General features: G+C 26.7%; 1 protein-coding gene across 4 annotated transcripts in view; it reads right to left on the minus strand.

Annotated features, from left to right (window-relative positions):
* The window catches only part of LOC117168279 (sodium/hydrogen exchanger 9B2), a 234645-nt gene that overhangs the window by 73603 nt on the left and 136055 nt on the right, over positions 1-24987 (minus strand). For all 4 annotated transcript variants that reach the window (XM_033353796.1, XM_033353794.1, XM_033353795.1 and 1 more), the window contains one exon: positions 18291-18491. In XM_033353796.1, coding sequence (XP_033209687.1) covers positions 18291-18491 — 201 coding nt within the window. The remainder of the gene's footprint in view (positions 1-18290; positions 18492-24987) is intronic.

Below are 24987 nucleotides of genomic sequence, written 5' to 3' on the forward strand. Positions count from 1 at the left end.
GATAAAAAAAAATACGTGTCTCTTATTTTTCGATGTACTACAACATATTGCAGTTTCATCAAAATCGGTGAGGGACACCTGGGATAGTTTCCTTGTCAGTGATTCCGCGCTTGCTTGAAACATTAGAGATTTCCTTTTCTTCTCAAATTGTTTAGCCAACCGGCTGAAGCACACAAACAGCTCGCCATTCGCCAACAGAAAAAGACTGAAACTAGATGAACCTTTCCAACTGACCTGCTACCCCAGATCCTATCTTTCCCCTTCTTGCATCTCTTTCCTTTGTTCACCCTCCTAGCCCTTTCGCCGCGAATGAGCCACTTTGCCGAAACGGAAGCAAATTGCGACGATTGTCAGGAAATCAATTTCTCTTTTGTCTCCCTATTCCTGCCCCGCCTACTAGTGTTCCACCTTACTGATACGTTTGCTACATTTACTAGCTCACCAAGAGCCTCAGTTTGCTGTTTTCATTTATTTTTTTTGTCTTCATCCCTTCCACATCTTGCGACTCCACTGTTTTCACATGGAAGCGGTCCATTTAGATTTACTGGAAAATAGTCCTGTATGTTCAACGAGTTGTTTCACTTATTCTTTGTTCATTTTTTATGTGGCTGAATATTTTTATGATGCCCTCATTTGCATTGTATCAAAACAAAGAAAGTGGATGATTTTTCATTCCAGAAAGTCGAATTTTTAGCACCAAAGTTTATTTTAAAGCAAAAAAGAAAAGTTGTAAACCAAATAGTTGATCAAAAGTGATGACTTTAACAAAATATTATAATTTTCATTGTCGAAAGATGCATTTTCTATCAAATGGTTCAGTTTTCTAACACAGAAGATTAAATTGCAGCAAATGCCAGATTAATTTTGAAGTTAAAAATACTAATTTTATAGAAGAATCTTGAATTTTCAACCTAGAAATTTAAATTAAGCGAAAAGAAACTTCAACAAAATAGTTGAATACTTAACGCAAAGGATGAATTTTCAAAGAACGAGTTAAATTTTCAACCATAAACATGACTAAAAAGAAAAGAAAAAAATTTCCAAAGAAAAGGTCATTTTCAACCATTCTTCAATCTTTAAGCTAAAAAGATGAATTTACTACAAGAGTTGAATTTTTAATCTGAATATAGCTTAAGTTTGAACCAAATATAAAGTCGTTAAATTTTTCACTAAAAAACTAAACATAAAACGAATTTTTGCTAGTTGAACACAATTTAAAAAGGCGAATTTAAAAAAATCAATAAAAAAGTTTTTTTTACATAAATTTAAAAAAATAACTTTTAAAAAAGTGAAATTTTTAACATTTTATAAATTGCAGTTTAACCTCAAAGCAAGAAGTTTATTTTTCAACGAAAAATATTAATTTTCAACATAACATGTGATAATTAATATTTTCACAAACAAATTTAATTAAGAAAAAAAGTTTAATTCAACAAAACAGGATAAATTTTCAATGAAACACTTAAATAATTAATAGGTTAGGAAAATATTAATCTTGTATAAAAAACGATTTTTTAACAATATAGTTAAATTTTCTACCAGAAGATGATTTTTTTAGCCAAAAGGTTTAATTTCATAAAAATGTAATAGATACATTTGCTACTAAATTCTTAAATTTTCAAGACAAAAAGATGAAAGTTTAATTTTCTCCCCGAAAATAGGTTTTTTTTTTAACTAAAATAATTACTCTTCAACCAAAATAAAAATTCTTACAAGTAGTTTAACTTTTACCTTTTCAATACAATATGTAATAATATACATTTAAAAAAATTGTTATTTGAAATAAAAGCAATTTCAATTTTCAAATAAAAGATGATTTTTTAACCAATAACGCTAATTTTATAAAAATGGAATATTTTTATTTTCTACAAAATTTGTAAATATGAAGTCAAAACGACAACTTTTCTACAACAAAGTTTATTTTCATGAATCTTCAACCTAAAGGAATGAATTTTTTTAGAGTAGTATAACTTCAATCCAAAAAGTTGACTTCTTATCCAGAAAAAATGAATTCTTAATAAAACATGTAATAATTGATATTTCAAACAAAATTTTTTTTTATAAAAAAAGATTAAGTACTGACCAAATGGTTGCAATTATAACCAAAAAGGATGAATTTTAAACAAAACAGTTATAGTGTAAATTGATAGGTGTTTTTATTTATACAAGAAGATTAATTTTATAAAAATGCAATGTTTTAATTTTCTACAAAATGTTAATTTTTAAGTCAAAATGAAGAATTTTTTACATAGCAGTTTAATTTTGTCTCAAAAATAAGAATTTTCCACTAGAATTATGAATCATTAAACAAAACGAAGATGCAATAATAAAAACGAAATTGTTTTGGTTTAATCCAAAAAATTTATTTCTTAACCAAAAGGTACACATTCATTATAAATTGTCTCATAATTTATGTTTAAAAGAAATTTGATTTATAATAAAGAACAGATTAAGTAATAACCAAACGGTTCCACTTTAAAGCAAAAGGGATGAATTTTCAAAAGGTGGTTTAAGTTGAAACAAAAATGACGATTTTTTAACCAAGAAATTTAATTTTCTATGAATGGAATTGTTTAATTTTCTTAAAAAAAAATGTTTATTTTTTAAGACAAAAATACGAATTTCCTACAACAAAAATTCAATTTTCATCCTGAAACTATGAATTTTCCATTAGAATGATGAATTTTGAATGAGAAAAATGCACTTTTTAAAATTTAATTAAACTTCAATCAGAATTCTCGATTTTTTAACCAAAAAACAGATAGACAGAAAAAAAATTTAGATTTAAAAATTGTTTTTTTAATTATAAAATTGTCTAGTTCAACCAATGAAGACAAATCTTCAACAAACAAATAAGCTTTTTTATTTTCTTAATCAAAATAGTTTAAGCAGTAACAAAAACTTCGCTATTGCAATCAAAATACATGAATTTTTAAACAAGAAAATAATTTTTCTAGCCCAAAACCAAATTTTCAACAAAAAAATTAGAATTCTTATTCGAATTTTTTACAAATGGAATCATTAGATTTTCAACGAAATAATTAACTTCCAACCAAATATAAGATTTTCGAAATAAATCAGATGAATTCCGAACAAAAAATACAATACCCAAAAAAAAAACAAGGCACTCAGGTCTATTCTACAATGAAATTCAAAAATAATTGTAACACATAAAAAAAATTATTGTCAAAATGTGATGTCCGTATACCTTTATTTTCACTCCAGAATAATAGATGTGTCTAAATAAAAAAGAATTCTGACCTAATGATCACTTTTTCTCACTTTCGTTTCTGATCTTTCTTAAAATTTTTTCCTGGCTTGAAATAAAATTGGTCATCACAGAGATTGAGTTGGATTGTTTTTGTTTGAATAAACGGACCCGGAAAATGTACATAAAAGTAGGTAAACTTCCGGTCTGACAATGTCAGGTATGTCATTCCGAAAGTTTTCACCACGTTTTACGAGGTGCGGAAGTGTCCGGAAAGGTTATGATACCGCACGTACCATTCCGCACGGATCGTAATGACCAGCCTGCATTTCCGTCGACGTCGACGTCGACGTCGACGCTTCATTAGGGAAGACCCAGAGGCATCAGACAAATGGCTAATGAAACGATCAGCCTGATTCGGGAGGTCCTCGACCTTACTTTATCACCACCTAGCCTAATTCCATCGGAACCCAGTTGTCTCAATTTCTTCATTCCTTCCTTCCGTTGAATTCTCGAATTCGATTTGTCAGCTTTTCATCAGCGTAAATTTTTCCTAAGTGCCGCATTCGAAAGGATTCAATTATACGATAAGGAAAATTAAATGTTTCTTGAAACCAAGTGAATTGATTGTCTGTTATAAGTTACGTTTATTGATTACTATCATCCCCGAATCTACCAAGTCTTCCCAACTGGCGTGTTTAACAAATAACAACAAAAATTTAGTTTAACGTTCATGATTCTCTTCTTATCTTATTGATTTCAAACCAGTTTTTATCGATCCGATTTCATAGCGTCTTCAGTAAGTGAGAAAGGCTAAATGAAATTTCTATTTTGATTACTAATTCCTACTATCTAGAATAGTAGGATCAACCTCGTTTTTTTTGGACATATCAGCGTATAGGTGAGAAGAGGAATTTTTAAAAGGAAGAAGAGAATTTTCAACCAAAGAGATGTATCTTTATCTGAAAATTTAAATATTTAAATAGAAAATTAATTTTTGCTAAGTTATTTAAGTTTCAATTAAGCAATTGAAGTTTAAAAAAAAAGTGGATTCTCAATCAATATTATTCAAAATGATACCTCAAAGAGAAGAAATTTGAAGCTTGAATTAAAAACCGTTGAATTTAACTCAAAAATGCGAATTTTTATCAAAAAAGTTGAATCTTCATCCATAAAAGGTGATTTTCACTAGTTATTTGAACTTTCAAATAAAAGGACGAATTTTAAATATAATGCACGCATCTTTATCTAAATAATTGAATTTTCAAATAAAAAAATTTAGCTTCTTCCATATTTTCTATTTTTATAATAACAGAATTTTTAGGAAAATATTTGAATCCTCAACCAAAACTGTCGTTACAAACGTCAGATATCTGAAAAATTCTTTTTCTATGATTTTAAGAATCAAAATATTATAACTGATGTCATTTCAAATAAAAAACATTTATTTTTCATGAAAAACGTTAAAATTTAGAACAGCAAACATTCTCTACAACTCTAGTCTTTTCAATTTTGAAATTACATTTTTCTATGGCTGAAATCGTTCATACAATTTTTTTTTGTTCACAAAATACTTTTTAAACAATTAATTATATTCTTTAATTATTTATTTATTTTTAAAACTGGAAACAGTATTCTTGCGCAGAATTTTGGTCCTGAAAAAATAAACCGTAATTGATCAAAATGTAATTATTTTTCAAAAATTATTATGAAGCAACGGTCAGAAAAAAAATTCAATTAAACACACATTGTTAAGATCAATGTTTTTGTTGTTGTTGATAATTTAACAGTATTTCATACAAAATAAATTTTAATTTTAGCTGCAATCAGTTATAATATTTTTATCCTTAAAATTAATGAAAAACCTATTTTTCAGATATACGACTTTTGTCACAACAACTTCCTTAAGCGAATCGAATTTGTATTCTTAATTATGTTTATTGATTTCTATAAATTTCAATCAAAATTCTTCCCAAATGAAAGATTTAACTCATGAGAAATCAATTTCAATTTAACTTTCATGATTATCTGTTGATCTTATTCTTTCAAAATAAATCTCGCATCGATCCAGTTTGGTAGCATCTTCATATTATACAGTGAATCAAAATGACTAATAAACATTTCAATTTCCCGAGCCATTTCATACCATCTCGCACAAGATTCATTCTAACTGATTCAAACTTTCGAAAGAAACTAAAAGATGCTTCGTTTACAGGATGTGCGCGAGATTGAAAATAATTTCATTATACCATGAGGAAAATAATCTATTGCATTTAATCAATTCAATCGCATTTGCTTTCTGTGTTGCGTTTATTAATTGATATAAATTTTCATAACCAACTCTTTCAAAATAATAGGATTCACGCATAAAAATAAATTTTGATTCAATTTTCATGATTATCTTAAGATATTATTGCTTTAAAAATGTCTCATTGATGTATTTTGATAGCATCTTGAGATTCTTCAGTATATTAAAATTTTTAAATAAAACATTTCAGTTTCAGAAGATAAATAATTTATTCAAAAATAAAAGTGTGCTTGATTCAAAACTATTTAATTAAAGAAGGAGGTAAATAATCTATTCTATGGAACCAAATGAATTTCATTTGTGTTCTAAGCTATGTTTATTGGTTTCTATAAATTTCAATCCAAAGCCATTGCCAAATGAAAGGATTAGCAGACATCAAATAAATGTTTATTTAAATATTATGATTCTCTGTTGATCTTGTTGTTTGTAGATCAATATATCATCAATGAATTTTGATGAAGTCTGCAGTAAATAAAAATGACCTAATAAAACATTAGCATTTCCCTTTCCTAGCATCTCAAATGAAATTATTTAAACGGATCCTAAAGTAACCAAAACATGCTTTTTTGCAGGAAAATTACTCGTTTAGATGAATTATTTAACCTTAAAATAAACGTCCACCACATTCAGGACGATTACATTATACAAGATAAATCATCTGTTGGGTTAAATTAAATCAATAACATTTGTATTCTAAGCTATGTTTATTGGTTACTATAAATTTCAAACAACAGGTATTGCCACATAAGAGGCTTATCCAATATTGAATAAATATTAACTTAATTATTATGATTAACTTTTATTTTGTCTTTTTCAGATCAATTTCTTATTGAACCATTTTGATAGCATCTTGAACAAATAAAAATAACTAGATGAAGCATTGTCTTTCCTACAATCTCAAACAAGATTAATTCAAACTGATTTTAAAGGAACAAAAACACTATTTGTTTACATAAAAATGCCATATTGGCACATAACGAATGAATAACGATTTCATTTTCATGATTCTGTTTTTATCCTGTTGCTGTCAAAGCAATTTCTAATAGAATCATTTTCTTAGTATCTTCAGATTCTTGAGCAAATGAAAATGACTGAATGAAACATTACCGTTTCTTAGCATTAGAAATCAGATTAATTCAAACTCATTCTAAATTAACCAAAAAAATGCTTTGTTTACGGGGAAATGTCTCATTTTAATAAATTACTGAATTTGAACACAAATGTTTGCCTATTCAAAATATGTAGTATAGTATATTAAATACTATACATTTTGATCATCAGGTCTTTCCCAATTATAGGTTTAACACATTAAGAATAAATTTGGTTTTAATTTTTATGATTCGTTTTTGATCCTATTGTTTTCAAGACAATTTCTTATCAATACATTTCAATGGCATTTTCATGTTCTACATGTGCCGCATTCAAAAAGATTCAATTGTACAAGAAGACAAATCATCTGTTTCCTTGAATCAAATCAATTATTTTTGTGTCTTAAGCTACTTTTATTGATTAGTATAAATTTTAGTCAACAAATCTTGCCAAATTAAAGGTTTAGCCAATTTCAAATAAATTTTGATTTAATTTTCATGATTATTTTATGATCTTCTTGTTTTTCAACCAGTTTATTATCGATCTATTTTGATATCATCTTCAGATTATTCAATAAATGAATGGGACTCAATAAAATATTTATTTTTCTGACCATGTCGTGTGATGTTCATTCAAACTGTAATCTCAAACAAAATTCATTCAAACTGATTCTGAAGAAACTAAAACATTCGTTGTTTAAAAAAAAATGTTTTACTTTAATAAATTACTGAACCTCGAAATAAATTTGTGCCAAATTCAAAACGATTCCATTATATGATAAGAAAACTGGAAAATCATCTGTTTGATTAGACAAAGGCAATCACATTTGTTTTCTATGTTAAGTTTAGTAATTACCATACATTTTAAACATCACATCTTTCCAAATGACAAGTTCAACACATAAAAAATAAAGTTGGATTTAATTTTTATGATTCTATGTTAATATTTTTTCATGCAAGAAACTTTTTATTGTTACATTTTGATAGAATCTTCATATTCTGCCCTGAAGAAAAATGAATACATTAAACATTTCCATTTCCTACCATCTCGAATCAGATTCATTTAAACTGATTTAAACCTTCTCAATGAATCAAAATATGTTTTCTTTATACAAACATATATTTTTTTAAATAAATGATTAAATCAAAAATGAATGTATGCCGCATTCAAACTGATTCCATTATACCATAAGGAAAATCATCTGTTTCATCACATCAAGTCAATCAGATTTGTGTTCTAAAATACATTTATTGGTTACTATCAATTTCAATCAACAACTCCTGCCAGATGAAAGGTTTAGAAAACATAAAAATAATAATTCATGAATTAATTTGATTATTTTTTGATCTTATTCTTTTTAGATCAATTTCTTATTTTTCCATTTTGATTGTGACTGCAGAAAATGACAATGACCTAATGAAACATTAGCATTTCCTACCATCTCAAACCAAATTAATTTAATCTAATTTTAAAGAAACAATAAAATAATTTGTTGACAGGAAAATATTTCTTAAAAAAAAAATTAATCAAAAAATAAATTCGTGCAACGTTCAAAACGATACAATTATAACATGAGGAAAATTAGCTGTTCCTCGGAAGCGAGTGAATCGCATTTTTGTTTTATGTTACATTTGTTGATAACTATACATTTTGATTCGCAAGTTTTATTAAATGAATAGTTTAACACATACCAAATACAGTTTGTGTTAATCTTCATGATTCTCTTCTACTCTTATAGTGTTCAGACCAATTTCTTATTGATCCATTTTGATAGACTGTAAATGAAAATAACTAAATGAAACATTATCGCTTCCCACTATCATTCATTATTCATTGAAACTATATTAAACATTATCAAGAAACCAAAAGATCTTTTCTTTTAAAAAGAGGTCTCTTTTAAACAAATAACTGAATCAACAAATAGATGTGTGCCGCATTCAAAACTATTTAATTATACAATAAGGAAAATCATCTATCCGATGGAACCTAATCAATTACATTTGTTTTCTAAGCTACGTTTATTGGTTACTATAAATTTAAAGATCCACAACCTTTGAAAAATGAAAGCTTCACCAAATATAAAAAAAAATGAATTCATTTTTATGATTCTTTTTTGATTTTATGGTTCTCAAAGCCATTTCTGATCGATCCATTTTGATAGAGTCTTCCGTGAATTAAAATGACTGAATGAAACATTACCGTTTTTTTACCATCAAAAATCAGATTAATTCAAACTCTATATAAATGAACTAAAACATGCTTTGTTTACAGGAAAATTTCATATTTAAATTCAATAATACAAAATAAATTTGTACCGGAATCAAAGCAACTTAATTGTATGATAAGGAAAATCATATGTTTTATTAACCTCAGTCAATTGCATTTGTTTTCTAAATTACAATTAAGAAAGTTTTCAGAATGTTTTAAGAAAGGTTTAACAAAGAACAAACGAATTTTGGCTTAATTTTCATGATACTATTTTGACTTTATGGTATACAAACCAATTTCTTCTTGGTCTATTCAATAAATGAAAATGAGTGAACCAAGAATTTCAATTCTCTACCACCTCGTAACAGATTCATTCATACTAATTGATAAATTCTGAAGGTATAAAAGCATGCTTTGCTTTTGGGAGAATGTCTCTTTTAAATACATAATTTAATCAACAAATTAATGGTTGCTAATATAACAGCTAGGAATAACCGCTAGAAATTTAGGTGACACAGCTATATTTTCTTAGAAGACGAAATCCATCTAAACGTTTAGCTGGGTTAGCTAAACCATTTTTTTCAGAGCACTATAACGAAGAAAGTAAACTCCCTTCCATTTCGATTTGAGATGGAATAAATCTACAGGAATGAAACATTCTCCTTTAGTTTTTTTTGTCTTTATAAATTGGGGTTTCATTACAAAGACAAAAATGTTTTATTATCTGAGACTATATTTCGAGGAATTGAAATGTTCAAAAAAGTGTGAAATTAAATTTAAAATGGTAATTTCGTATGCTTTCAACACATGGAATCTATTTCGCAAGTCATGAGGAAAGAGTGAACTTTTCAGCTAAAAGTTTCTCATATCAAAGCTCGGAATCGGAAAGCCGAAAGGCAAAGAAGCTAAAGTTTTCCTACACGCGTGGGTATGGAAAATGAATCTTGAACTGTTTGAGAAGTAATTCTAGCTCTTTGAAATTTTTTGCCACACCAAAATCTGCACAAAAAAAAACGCTGAAGGCCCTGCAAAATCTCAGATCCCTTCACTTGAAACTGCTATCAATACTGGTTATTTTTATTTTTCAATGACTTTTATGATATAGAAAAAAGTACAGCAGAAATTCAACCTGATTGCTATATAAGATTTGTGATGTTTACAGAAATTTAACACATTATCTAGTTCTTATTAAAGAGTTTAATAATTCTTATTTTATCTCTTTCTAATCTTTTAAAAGCAGTTCTATGTTTCAATTTCAAAAGGTTTATATTTCTTACATTTCAAGTGAGAAGATTTAATTTTTATAATAATATAACTATGAAACTTTTATGAAAAAATAAATTGTTTACCTGCTTAATTCTTACTTAAACAGTTTCATTTTCCACCACAAAAGGTGAAATTTGTACCAAAAGACATGAATGTACAAACTAAGAACGAATTTTTAAGAAAATAGTTGAATCCTTAACCAAATAAAATTTTTCAGTCTAAAGACAATACAAATTTAAAACAAATATTTAAAATTTAAATAAATAAGATTTTAGAGTCAATAAAGAAAAAAGATATTGTAAAAAAACTTAAAGTTTCGAGTCGAAAAGAAGAATTTTTTCAAAAAGAGTTAAAATTGAAATCCGAAAATATGAATTGTCACAATAAATAATTTAATTTTCAAACATGAAAAACAAAACTTCACCAAAGTAGTTGAATCCTGAATCGAAACAAATTAATTTTTAATGAAGCAATATTATTTATTTGATCCACGTGAGTTAATTTTCAAAAACAATTGTAACAAGGAATATTTTCACCAAAAATATTTTAGTTTTCAATAAAAAACAATTGAATTCAAACAGAAACAAAAAAGAAATTTGCAACAAAATAGTCACATCCCTAACCAAAATAGAATAATTTTCAAGCAACCAGCCTGCACTTTTACGTAAAAAAAAGATGAATTTTAAAATAAAAAAAAAACAAAATTTCAATAAAATGTTAAATTTTCTTTAAAAAAAATGGCGCAGTAGATAAAGAAATTTTTCTACAAAACAGATGAATTTTATTCGAAAATATGAATTCTCTAAAGCAAATTTAATTTTCAAACAAACGGTAAAATTATTAACGAAATGAGAAGAATTTTCAAAAAAGAAATGCATTAGTTAAATTTACAGTTGAAAAAAAATTCATTTGGAATCAAAAATACTACTTTTTAACAAAATAGTTAAATCTATAATCAAGGAAGTGAATTTTAATATAAAATGATGAATCTTCAACTGAAAAAATGAATATGTAGCGAATTAGTTCAAAAAGTGCATTCTTAACATAAAGTAAAAGTAAACAGATTAATTTTTAATCACAAAGTTGAATTTTAAACCAAGAAAGATGCAATTTCTAACCAAAGAGATAAATTTTCCGACGAAAAAGAAGAGTTTAGAATAAAAGAGTCAAACATTCAACGAACGGAGAATTTCGTGTTTAAAAAAAGTTTCTTTGGTATTGTTCAATTTTCAAATCAAGAAGACAACCAATTAATAAAATTTTTAGCAACAAAGCTGAATTCTTAAACAAAAATGTAATAGAAGATTTTTTTAAAATTCAAAATTAACAATAAACCGAAAATAGTTCAATTTTTTATTACTCTTTATTAATTAACTTTATATTTAAGAGGTTAACGAGAAAAATAAGAAAAGAGGTAAATAAAGAAAAAAGAAAAAAATGCATATTTTTTGTTGGAAATTCACCTAATTGGTTGACAGTTATATTAATTTTTTCAACTGTAAATTCACCTATTTGATTAAAACTTTATGCAATTTGTTAAAAATTTCTCTCTTACAGTAGAAAATAAATAATTTTGTTTAAAAATTCATGTTTTGGGTTGACATCAGAAATATTTTTCTTTAACAACAAAAAGTCCCGATAATGCTGCTATTCAACGACATAATATTTTTAAAAAATGAATACTGCTCATCTAATTTAAACAATGATCGTGTGGTTAATTTATTTTTTATATTAAATATTAGATTTTATCGATTATTGTTCTATTATTTTGAGATGATCGAGAGAAAATCTGTCTTCGTCCGGATTTGAATCTAGAAATCCATTATAAAAAAGTCTAACGAAAAGTAACTACGCCATTTATCTATAGTGCGGTTACCGGTTCAAATCCGCGCTGAGGCAGATTTTTTCTGCTTTCTCCAAAAACAATTAAATAGTAATCGGAATTGTTTAATATTCAAAATTAACAAATTTCATATCAAATTCCCGTTATGAGAAATTATAAAATTGTATTTAGAAATTTTTGTTTGCCAAAAATCTGATTTCAAACCGTTCTCTTGTTCCAGATACACTCTTGAAATCTATTTGCTGTGGATTATTTGGGTTTACTCTAATCCGACATTTCGGTCTGGCGATTCTCTGTTTTAAATTGGATGGAGCTCAACCTATCCCTTTTTTTGTGAAAAGATCCAGTGACATCTGGAATCGCCACATTTGAAATATATTCCATAAATAAATACAATATTTAGAAAACTTTAGATTATTTTTCGTCGAGTGGAGCTTTTAAACGATTTGTTATTATAATGGTAAATTTTTGTGACATACATTTTTCAACCAGTTTGGACAAAAATTAAAAAAGAGAGCGCATTTTGAAAATTTTTGAGACCACTTTTTTCGAATTATGAAAATTCTATGTACAGATATTTATAGTATTAAAAAGGATGAACAATTTATCCTTATGGCTTTTTTCAATAAAAATAAAATTCTCAGAGTTATAGTATTTTCAAAATTTTCAAAATCAATCGAAAATCAAAATTTTCAGACAAAAAACGCACGCGCACGGTATGAAAAAAAGTCAAGATAAAAAAAAATTGCCTTTTGAAACCTTTACATGATCATTATAACAAATTTTTGGGATTTTCTCAGAAGATAAAAATTCAAATTTTGATGGCCAAAAAATATTTTTGTTTAAATTAATAGGAATATTTTTTAAAAATTTTCAAAATCTTGAATTTTTATTTTAAAAAATAGATAATAGAAGATATTCACCGATTTTCACTTTTTTTAATAATTCTCGTTCATCGTAAATAGTGCAAGAATTGTTAATTGGCAGATTCTTATTCATTTAAAATTTTCAAAAATTTGACAATTCGGATATTAAAAAAAATTTTTGGTTAAAAAAATATTTTTAGGAAGAAAATTTTCCTTAAATGATTCTCGTTAATATTATAAACAAACTTAGTAAAAAATGCGTTACTCATGCGAGCTCTGTTGCCAAAGGATTTTTTTTTAAGGAAAGTGCTTTAATAGTATTTGGAAGCTCTGGAAAAATAAAAGAAATTTTTTTGAAATAGAAATTTGATTCAACCGTCTATGGTGACTGTTTTGCAAATTATGAGTGTTATTGTGGAGTAATGAAGTAGAACTATCAGCAGTCAGAACGAAAAAATGTGATTAGGAAAATGCTTGATTTATGCATTTTTAATTATATTTACTTATAACAATAATAAAAAAATTTTTTAGCATAAAAATTAAGCCTAGCTCTTAAATTATTATAGTAAAACCTTCTAAATCTTGCTGAAATTATAATAGTAATTCCAATTATAATGACTGATATTGAAAACTTTTTATTTTGTTGTTGAAAAATACCCGAATAATGCATTTTGTCTACCATTTTGGTTTACAAAAATCATAAAAATTATCGTTTGAGCTGAAGTGAAGAAATTGCTGTGTTGACTGTAAAAAATAAAGAAATTGAAATCCGCTGAAATTGAGAAAAACATTGATTTTAAATTTTTTAATTAATTAATAAAAAAAGTAAGCAAGATATTAAGTGATTTTATAAAAAAAAATATTTTCTTTTTTTTCGGATGCTGACACACAAACCTTGTTTTCCCTTAGCACATAGGGAATTTTATTGTTGTGTTTAATTGTTGATGTTTATTTTTATCAATAATATCAGAAACAAATATTTAATTTAGGATTTTCTAAAGGATAAATTTGTTTCTTCTCCTAAATCATGTAACAGATAACTCAATGGTAATGATTCGCCAAGAAAATGTGTTACAAATTCTCAATTGTTATTGTTATTGACAAATAATAAATAAATAATCCGCCGTAGCTGTTTTATGCTTGGACAAGCAGCTAGTTAGTCGTTAATTTTTTAATACTTATTATTAATAATAACTTTTACTTTACTTACAAGTTGAGAGAAAAGCTTAATTTCGCACATTATTTATTGTTAATAATTGAAAACTATAAATTTTTTTCTAATTCTGTTTCTGCGCCTTTATTATGTTATTATGTAATATTAATTATAATCGTTATTATAAGTTAATAATAATAATTGTGACTGCAAAACACAATTAAAAAATGACAACGAAAAAACCATTAATTAGCCCATAAAACAGCTAAAGCTTGCTATTTATTTAAGAATCTGATCATAAGAATAAAAATTGAGAGTTTGTAACACACTTTCACAGTGAAAAATTACCACTAAGTTACTTGCAACATGATTTAGTAGAAAATTTTTTTTTTTTTTAAATCCTAAATGACATTTTTGTTTATAGTATTTAAAAAATAAACTGCTTGTTTGGTTAAACCAACTTCTTTTGTAGGTTACATGAAATGTTTTAATGGATCAACAGAATTCATTCGTTAACCTTACCAAATCATTTTGTGGGCTTCAAAAATTTATACTTACGTGAATAAAATAGATATTAAAATAGATACTAATATCCACAATTATTTCGAGCGAGAAATCTGTGATATATTCCTAAAATATTATACCAACAACCATAAAAAAATAATGTTTTTTGAACGCTACAAACCAAAAACTGCTCTATTTCAGTAAAAAATGCGGCTTTCTTCAATAAAAATGCAATCGTCCATTTGGAAATTCAAAAATTTTGCTGAAAAGTAATCCTTATTTGGTGGAAAATTCAACTGTTTTGTTGAAAATTCAAATATCTTCGTAGAAAATTTACTTCTGATTTAAAACTCATATTCTTATATTGAAAAGTCAAATTAAAATCTTTTTTTCGATGAAAATTCAATTTTTTTTTTAATTTTGGTTTTTATTTTATAAAATTATCTATTTTAGTAGAAACTGTATCTTTATTAGGTAAAAATGCAAATATTCCGTTAAGAATTCAACAATTTTGTTAAAGATTCACTCTTTCCGGTAAAAAATTGAACTATTTTGTAGAAAATTTACAAATTTAAAATTTATATTTTGGTGTTGAAAGGTCTACTAAAATATTTTTTAGTAAAACATTAAACTTTTTAATTTTTTTCAAACACATCTGTTTAGTAGGAATTTTATCTTTTTGCGATAAAAATGCAACTGTTTCGTTAAAAATTCAACAATTCTGTTAAAAAATAATCCTTTCCAATTAAAAACTCAAATGTTTTCTTAAAAATTCAGCTATGACGTAGAGAATTTACTTGTCTAAAACTCATACTTTGATGTTGAAAAGTCAACTAAAATTTTTTTCAGATAAAAATGCAACTGTTATGTTGAAATTTCGTCTTTGCTCGTTGAAAACACAAGTCCCTTCATAGGAAATTTACTTCTTGTTTAAATCATATTTTAACATTGAAAAGTAAAAATAAAATCTGTTTTGTATGAAAATTCCAATATATTTTTTGGAAATTTTGTCTTTTGATTTAAAAATGTATCTGTTTGGTTAAAAAATTAATCTTCCTTGCTTGAAGATCTAATTATTTTGTTTGAATTACTTTATTAAGAAATAATTTATTATCGAAGTTTCATGTTTTTAGTAAAAAAATTCAGGTTTATCTGTTTGTTCCGAATTATTAGTTTATCGCTGAATATTCAAACTTTTCAGTTAAAAATTCAATTTTCGTGCACAAAAATCGTATTGTCTTAAAAATTCAACAATTGTCATAATTTTTTTTATTTTACTACTGAAAAATAATTATTTATTAAAAGATTGTTTTTTAGTGGTAAAATTAATTTTTAGAATAAAATATCATCTTTTTTGATTGAAATATCAACTAATAAAGTTTTTTTTTAATTCATGTTTTCAGGTAGAAAATGTAATACTTATTCGAAAATTCATTTATGTCATTGGAAATTTAAGGATTTTGTTAAAAATTCATGTTTTATGATGAAAAAGCAATTTTTTTTGTTTAAAATGAATAAGTAAATTTAAATATTTTTATTTTTTATATGAAACATTGTTTTATTCCGTTTGAAAAGATTCAACCTTAATACTATTATATGATTAAAATACTGTAATTTAAGTGTTAATAGTCAGAAAAATGAAAAAAAATTTCAAAAAAAATCTGAGAATTTTGAAGATTAAGTTTTTGTTTTGCAAAGCTTATAAGAAGCACGACAAATTAACATTAGTCTTAAGTTCCATATCTTATTATTTTTCGAAACTATAAATTGCGTAAAAATCCAAATATAATTACATATTATAATTTTTTGTCGATTACTGATTAATTTGATATCAAATACGACTATTTTCCAATTTTTTTTAAAGATTTAACTTCACTGAATTAGTATGTCATTTTGTTTCAATGATACATTTTGTCAATTATAAGAATAGAAGAGTCTTTGAAAAAAGTTTAATTTTGTCTTTATTTATTAATTAAAAGGAATATAGAAGCTCTAAAAATTATGAATACTTTTCGTCAGCATATACAACATTTTTTAAGTTTAGTTTATGTTTAAAAAATGGAAAATATCAGATCCACCAGGATGAAGAGTCAATGTTAAAAATTCAGCAAATCGTCATTTTACGATCTGAATTCAATTTTCTTGGAAGTATATTTTGAACATAAAAAAGTTTTTTCTATGCTGAAAAAATGATTTACAGAGCTTCTAGATTTTTTTTATTTCCAGGTATATACATTTTACATATTTTGAAAGATTTCAAAAAATTCACAAAGATATCGACACGTTTAAAGGATTATATAAATATTTTTAATATTTTAAACGATTGTAAAATTGTTTACAAGATTGTAAAAAATTTCAAATGTTTCACTGATTTCAAACAAATTCCAAAAATTTAGGGACGCTTATTTTACGAATGTTTCAAAGAATTCACAAAGTTTTTGAACATTCGAAGGATTACACAACAATTTCAAAGATTTTCATCTTTTCAAATTAATATAACAGATTTTATACAGATTTTACAAATATTTCAAAGGATTCATAAATTTCAAAGAATTCCAAAAGGTTTAAAACAATTTTTTTTAACGATTGAAAAATAGTTTACAAGATTTTAAGAAATTTTAAATGTTCCACTGATTTCAAACGGATTCGACAACTTTCGGGAATAAATTACAAATATTTAAAAGAATTAAAATTTTTTCAGATATTTTAAAAAGTATCACAAATCTTTTACAGATTTGCAATTCTTTTAAAGATTCCTGAAAGTCTTACACAAATTTTAAATTCTCACGTAGAATTTACATGCTTTTAAGAATTTAAAGAAATTCATAAAGATTTTAAACGATTTAACCATTTCTCAAAGATTTGAAAAATTTCAGAAAACTGCAAAAGATTTCAGACAAATTTAAATATTTCGGATGCATATTTTCTTTTCAATGTACACACATTTATGTTCTAAACGTTTTTACAAATAAACAAATATCGTGTTTTTTTATCAAATGTATTGGAATAAAACAAATCCGAAAATATATTATTCAGAAAATCTAGTAGTATATTAACAAAAATGTACTCTTGTCATTACCATACATTTCCCGAACCAAATGTTCTGTACCGAAGGGTCTTTTTCTTGAGCTCAGACGATGATATTTCATAACATTTTTTATCTTTATACGTGAATATAAAGAAATACATACATGAATTTCGAAGGGCTGATTTATAAAACCAATTGTGCTCTCATAATATGATTTTATATGAATCTTATTACTGACTTATTTAGTACTTATTGCACATTAAAATTTTTAAAAATTTAAAAAATATGTAGTGGTTCAAGTAACGTATGCACCTTCGATTCTTTAAACTCCAAATTACTTGAAAATATACCTATCTTTTTACTTTTCTGTTTCATATACTCCATTATTATAATTGACAAAATAAATGTTTTACTGTAACAAAAAGAAACACTAATCCGCTGAAGTTAAAGCTTTAATAAATTAAAAGATAGGCGCGTTTGATATCAAATTAATTAATAATAAACAGATAAGTATAATATGAAATCATATTTCGACTTAATTATTCATTAAAGAACGCGATGTAGCATTGGCCCGTCAGAGTGGCAAAAGACCGAGGCGAGAAACGAGGAAGGCCAAACGAGACGAGAAATATCGAGACAGTAGGCTTGTCTCGCCCCGTCTCGCCTCGTTCCTCGGATTTTCTTGCTCTTTAGCAACACTGTTTGTTACTGGGGGGGGGGGGGAGGATCTTTGAGAGGGCCTATCATGTTTAATTTAAGTAAGGCCCCTAAGGTTTATGATTTTAGCTATCAAAGAAAGAAGGTCAAGTACACTTACGTCGCCTTTCTCTGGCACGTACTTGGCAAGCCATCCCCAGAGGATTCCGAAACCAAGCCCACCAACAATGGCAATTGGTCCCTGTAGAATTTGATACCAAAGTGCGTCGTGAGAGAACATGACGCTCTTGATGATTCCATAGATAGCAACGGAAGCTGCATCATCGATACCTGCCACTGCGATGATTAACGTTGGAATACCCTACAAAATGCAAAAATACTTCAGCAAATATTTTTTTTTAAATGTAGGCAAAATGTGAACCAATATCCAGGTTACTCATTTAAAGCATTTATACCGGAAAAGTACCGATGCCCGTGTGGAAATAACCCTTCTTGGCCCTATTACAAGTCGGGCACCAATCGGGGGCTAGTCGGGTTATTAATTTTGACAAAGTACCCAGTCGGGGACTAATCGGGAACTAATTGGGCTTTTTGTTGTCAAAATATCAGTCGAGGCGAACCTGTTCCATTGCTACCTTCCAGCTGAATTTGTTTTTTAAATTAATATTCCACAAATTTTGGGAAATTTTAGTTACATAAATTTTTGTATTTCTAAGTGTAGTATATGTTCCCCATTAAATCTTGGGTAAATTTGAGCACTTTTAAATATTTCAAAAAAGCTTATGAAGATTTCCGTAAATAAGAAGTATTTTGATAAACTTTTAGGGGATGTTCCACAAATTTTGAGGAGTTTGGTTAATATTCCACGCGGATGTATTATTATATGACCCCTAGTAGTACCCGATCAGGCCCCGACTCGGATAAGTCGGGTCACCAGACTAGCCCCCGACTAATCTACGGTGACGCTACTGGTCGGGGGCTTGTCAGATGACGCGACTAGCCCCTTGATTTGAATTACTACACGTGTAGGTTCTAATTTAAGATCTTTACCTTATGTGAAATACACACACGATGGCAAAGCCTTTCAAAAAAATATTATCCATTAAAGTTTGTATAAGGCTACAGAAAATATTAAAAAGATTTTAGAAGTGGCGAAAAAATTATAAGCAACTCATTAACTCTAATAAATGTACCAGCCGCAAGATGCGAATTTAAATAGAGTTACTCTCATAAATGGGTCAGGTGTCCATTTAACCTTTGTTTCGTATGATAGTTTGGTAGACATCAAAGGGAATTTAATTATCTTCCAATCTTGTGAAGCAGCTACAGGAGCGTAAATCTTTTGAAAAGTTCAATCGATGAAGTGCGTTGATTTCTGTGCTTTTGTGTTCTCGCCTGATATAGTGTATTTTTCATTCGGATTTGTTTCGTTTACGTAATAGAATGTAAATTATAAACATTCGTAGCGGTCCTAAGTCGGCAAGAAAAGGTCGCCCTAAGTCGGCACTAAAAACTGGTCCTCAGTCGGCACCAAAAAGGTAGTTCTGAGTCGACACCTATTTTTGTAGCTTTCATTGTTATTCGTGTGTTATTTTATTTTCTTGTGTTTCAATTCCAATGTTACTCGTCTGTTTTTTTTTGGTTTTTGATTTTGTAACTGGTTATCTCACATCATAATAAATGTTTGCGGACGATACTAAAACCTTTGAAACAATATTAGCCATTAGAGTTTCTATAAGGGTACAGAACAAATTGACAAGATTTTACAAGTGGTGTTAAGATTATGAGCAACCTATTAAACCTGATAAATGTAAGGTCATAACATTCTCTCGTTCAGATGACATAATCGAATTTTAGTAGCAGCTGGGAGATGCGAATTTAAAGAGATTTGTTACAATAAATTATCCATAGGTATAATGTTAAGCTCTGTTAAAAAATGTGACCCTTCGGTTAACGCCTTGGTGAAAACAAAAAAGAAACACAACTTCGAAAACCCTTCAGGTTTTACAAGGAGGTTTTGTAAACATTTAAATAACAGAAATATCGATTTGGTCGGTTTGAATGTTGGCGGTGGTAGGGAGCAAACCCGAGACAGAGCCGCTTCGAATGAATAAGCTTTTTTTTGTTACGAATTTGTTACGAAAGAAGAGGGAGGGGGGGGGGGCTATTTTCATGCACGTAATTTTTTCAAATTCTTGAATGGTAAAATAACTTACATTAAGTATACAGAAATTTATTATGAATTTCATTTTACGCGCCAAAGAAACCTGTTAAGTAAGAAACTAATTTAGCCAACACAAATTTTTAAAAATTCAGGGAATTTTTATAACTTTCAAAAACTCTCAAACCAAAGAAATTTGTAATATTTTAATTTCAAATTATTCTATTTCGTTTATAAAAGATGATATTTTAAAAATATTATAAATTTAAAATTCTGATCGTTAATTATTAATGGTCAGGAAAACATATTAGGTGTTTTTTTTTTAATTCAACTATTTCGTGGAAAATTAACTTGCAGTTTAAAATTGATATTTTGGTGTTAAAAAGTGAACTTAAATTTTTTATGAAAATTCATCTATTTTTGTAAAAATTTGTCTAAACTGTATCTTTCTTAAATAAAAATGCAACTGTTTGTTTGAAAACTCGAATTTTTTTTTTTAATCATCCTTGTTGGTTAAAAATGCAACTGTTGTGTTGCAAATTTCTGTATCTTCGTAGAAAATTTACTCTTCATTAAAAACATTTACTTTTGTCTTGAAAAGCCAAATGAAAATCTGATTTGGATAAAAATTCAACTGTTTTTTGAAAATTTGCTTTTTTTAATTTCAATTTCTATTGAAAATTAAACAGGTTAGTTAAAAATTCTACTATTTTATAGAAAATTGAGTTTTATCAAATTTATATTTTCGTATTTAATAGTCCACTATAAAATTTTGTCGGTAAAAATTTAATTTTTTTTTCCTCAAAATGTGAATTTTTTATATAAAAATTCACCTGCTTTAGCAGGAATTTCATTTTTCTTGAATAAAAATGCAACTGTTTGGTTGCAACTGTAACAATATTGTTAAAAAGTCATCCTTTTTCGCTGAAAACTCAAATGTTTTATTTAAAATTCAACTATTTCATAGAATAATTACTTGTTGTTTAAAATTCATATTTTGATGTTGAAAAGTCAACTCAAAATTTTTTGTCATAAAAATTCAACTGTTTTTTTTTTAATTTCTCTTTTTCATTTAAAAATTCATCTGTTTCAGTAACATAAGATCTTTCTTGGTTAAAAATGCAACTGTTTGTTTGAAGATTGAATAGTTTAAATAAAAAAAAAAAAAGATTGAATAGTCTTGTGAAAATCATCCCTTTTGTTTGAAAATTCAACTGTTTTGTTGAAAATTTGTTTTTACAGGGTGAAAATCTTTATAACAAATTAACTTATTTTTCGAAACTCATATTTTAATGTTGAAGAGTCAAAGTAAATTCCTTTTTGTACGAAAATTCAAATACATATTTTTTTAAAATTTGTCTTCAATTCAAAACTTTATCTTTTTAGTAGAAATGTCGTATTTCTTGGATTTAAATACAACTGCTTGATTGAAAATTAATATTTTTTGCATAATGATTCAAATATTTTGTTTAAATCAATTTGTTAAGTAATAATATTTTGTCAAAGATGCATATTTTTAGTAGCAAATTCATCTGTTTGGTGGATTGTTTAATTTTTTCTCTGAAAACTGATATTTTGTATTAAAAATTCAACTGCCTGGGTAAAAAATAAACTATTTCGTTAAGATCTTTTTAAATGGAGGCTTATATATTTGGTGAAAGTTTAACTATTTTCTGCTGAACTATTCTTTATCGTTCATAATTGAACTTTTGTACAATAATTCGTCTTTTGGCTTGAACATTCAACAATTTAGGTAAACTTGTTTTGCCTTTTATGACTGAAAAATCTTTATTTATTGAAAATTCGTTTTTCTGGTTGTAAAATGAATTTTTGTTAATGAAACTTCATCGTTTTTGTTTGGAATATCAACTATTACATTTTTTTGTTGAGAATTCATCTTTTTAGTTTCAGAATTTAATTATTTTTTGCAAATTTATTTATTTTGTTGAAATATTAAGTTTTTATTTAAAACTCATTTTTATTATAGAAGGGAAATTTTTTAAAATAAATGAGTAAATTTAAAGATTTGTATGTCGTATCTGAAACATTGTCTGATTCCATTTATAAAAGATCCGATCTTAAAAATATTACATGATTAAAATGCTGCTATTTGAATGTTAAATCTAAGAATTTTGGACAATGAAGTTTACACCCTGCAAAGCTTATCTTAAATCCAATAAATTTCCATTATTTTTAAGTCTCATATCTTATTATTTCTGGAAACTAGAAATTACGTACAGCAAGAGCAGGGTAGGGGGGGGGGGCAGAAATATTTGGCTACCATTCCACCAATCCCGTGCCACGATGTTTGTTACTACTAAGCTCCGAAACTATTTAACCGATCTCTATGAAATTTTATATACTGTGTGTAATTGGGTCCAACTTAAAGGATAGGATACTTTTTATATTATTTAATTGCCTCAATATTTTTTTTATTGAAAATTGAATATTTTTATTTGTGTACTTCATAATTTTCTAACAGATGTCGGTTTAAGTGAGTTTGTGGACCGATACTTCAACATTTCATGTTATTTCAAAAGTCTATTGACATCTTTTTGGATAAAAATTCAACTCTTTTTTTTTAAATTTGTCTTTTTTATTTAAAAATTCACCTGTCTTAATAGAATTTTCATTCCTCTTGGACAAACATGTAGCTGTTTAGTTGACAATAACAATCCTGTAAAAGAGTAATACTTTTTGTATAACAATTCGAACATTTATCATAAAATTAACTTATTGTTTATAATTATATTTTTTCAGAAAAATAAACTGGAATCTTTCTTGGATGATAATTTAATTTTTTTAAGCATTTTTTTAAATCTGTTTTGGAGAAAATTTTCTCTTTCTCAAATGAATATGACACTGAACGTTTGAAAATAAAATTATTATTATTATTTTGGTTGAAAATTGTTCTATTTCGTAGAAAATTTGCTTCTTGTTTAAATTTAATATTTTGCTGTCTAAAAGAGAATAAAATTTTTTTCATGGTTAAAAATACAACTGTTTGGTTGGAAATTGAACTATTTTGTTCAAAAGCTATATTTCGTTGTTGAAATTTATACTGTTTTATTTATTCTATTTATATTCACTATTTATATTCATTATTTATAATCATATTTATATTCATAGACTCTTATGGAATTCGTGGGAATCACGGAATCCATTGATTCAACGGAATTCACAGAATTCATAGAATACACGTACTTCATGGAAATCACGGAATTCATGGATTTCACGAAATTCACGGAAGTCTAAGAATTCATAGAATTCACAGAATTTCTGCAATTCATAGCATTTAACTAATTCGTGCAATTTAAGTTCAATAAGATGAAGGAATTCACGCAATGTATGGAATTCACGGACTCTCAGGAATTCTATGATTTCCATAAATTCCGTGTCTTTCTTGAATTCCAAGAATTTTTGGACTTCCTTTAATTCCGCGAATTTCCTGAATCTCTACGATTTCACGAATTTCGCGGATTCCGCAAATTCCATGAATTTCACGAACTCCATGAATTCCATATATTCTGTAAATTCTTTGGATTCCGTAAATTCCATTAATTCCGTATACTCCTTAAATTCCATAATTTTCGGCAATTCCTTGAATTCCATGATTTTTAAAATTACCTACATTTCACGAATTCGTTCATTTTCATAAATTCTCGGAATTTCGTTAATTCCTTGAATTACGTTAATTTCGAGAATTGCACGAATTCTGTGAATTTCTGGCGCTACACAAATTCTGTGAATTCCTTGAATTCTGTCAATTCCGTGACTAGGGTCAATTCTGTGAATTTCTTGAATTTCTTAAATTCCACGAATTTCGTGAATTCGATAAATTAAGCGTATTCCGGGAATTTTGTAATTTCTTTGAATTACACAAAATCCTTAAATTTCTTCGATTGCATGAATTTCGCGAATTACATGAATTTCACAAATTTCATAAATCCCCTAAATTTCCTAAATTCCCTTAATTTCGCGAATTTCATAAATTCAATGAATTTGTGAATTTCGTGAATTACATAAATTCCGTGAATTCATCCAATCCCATGAATTCCTCCATTTCCATGACATAATTCCATAAAAATATGTACATGACATAATATTTAAATATTCCATGACATAATTATTAAATAATTATTAGAAAAAAGAAATTGTTTTATTCAAATGCAACACTACTCAAGAACAGTTTTCAAGAATTTTAATTCAGGCTTCCCTTCTTCATTTATAGGTCATATCTCATTAAAATCAGTGCACGAGAATAAATTGGAAGCTTTTCAGAATCGATGCTTCAAGTGGTTAACATTTTTTATTTCTTCTGTCTCTGACTCTTCCTCTGAATTAAAAATGAAAAGAGAATAAGTGATTTTAATTTTTTAATAATTGTAAAATATATTTTATTAAAATAATTGTACTCTTTAAATTCATTAAATGCGCCATTAATTCCACAAAATAATAAATTTGCGCGGTTACTAAGGAAAAAATATTACTAACAAATAATAATTTTTTAAACAATAAAAAATCAGTTAAATCATACTTATAAACTTGTCACATATCAAACAAAAATAACTAATGTTAAATAAATTCTTATAAATACCGTTATCGGCATGAATTTAGCGAAAAAATAATAATTTGCATTTTTGAAACATTTTCCAGGTACATTACAAGGGGGTTGGTGTGCTAAAAATTAAAATTT

Source organism: Belonocnema kinseyi, chromosome 2 (genome assembly GCF_010883055.1).
Source record: "Belonocnema kinseyi isolate 2016_QV_RU_SX_M_011 chromosome 2, B_treatae_v1, whole genome shotgun sequence".
Classification (NCBI taxonomy): domain Eukaryota; kingdom Metazoa; phylum Arthropoda; class Insecta; order Hymenoptera; family Cynipidae; genus Belonocnema; species Belonocnema kinseyi.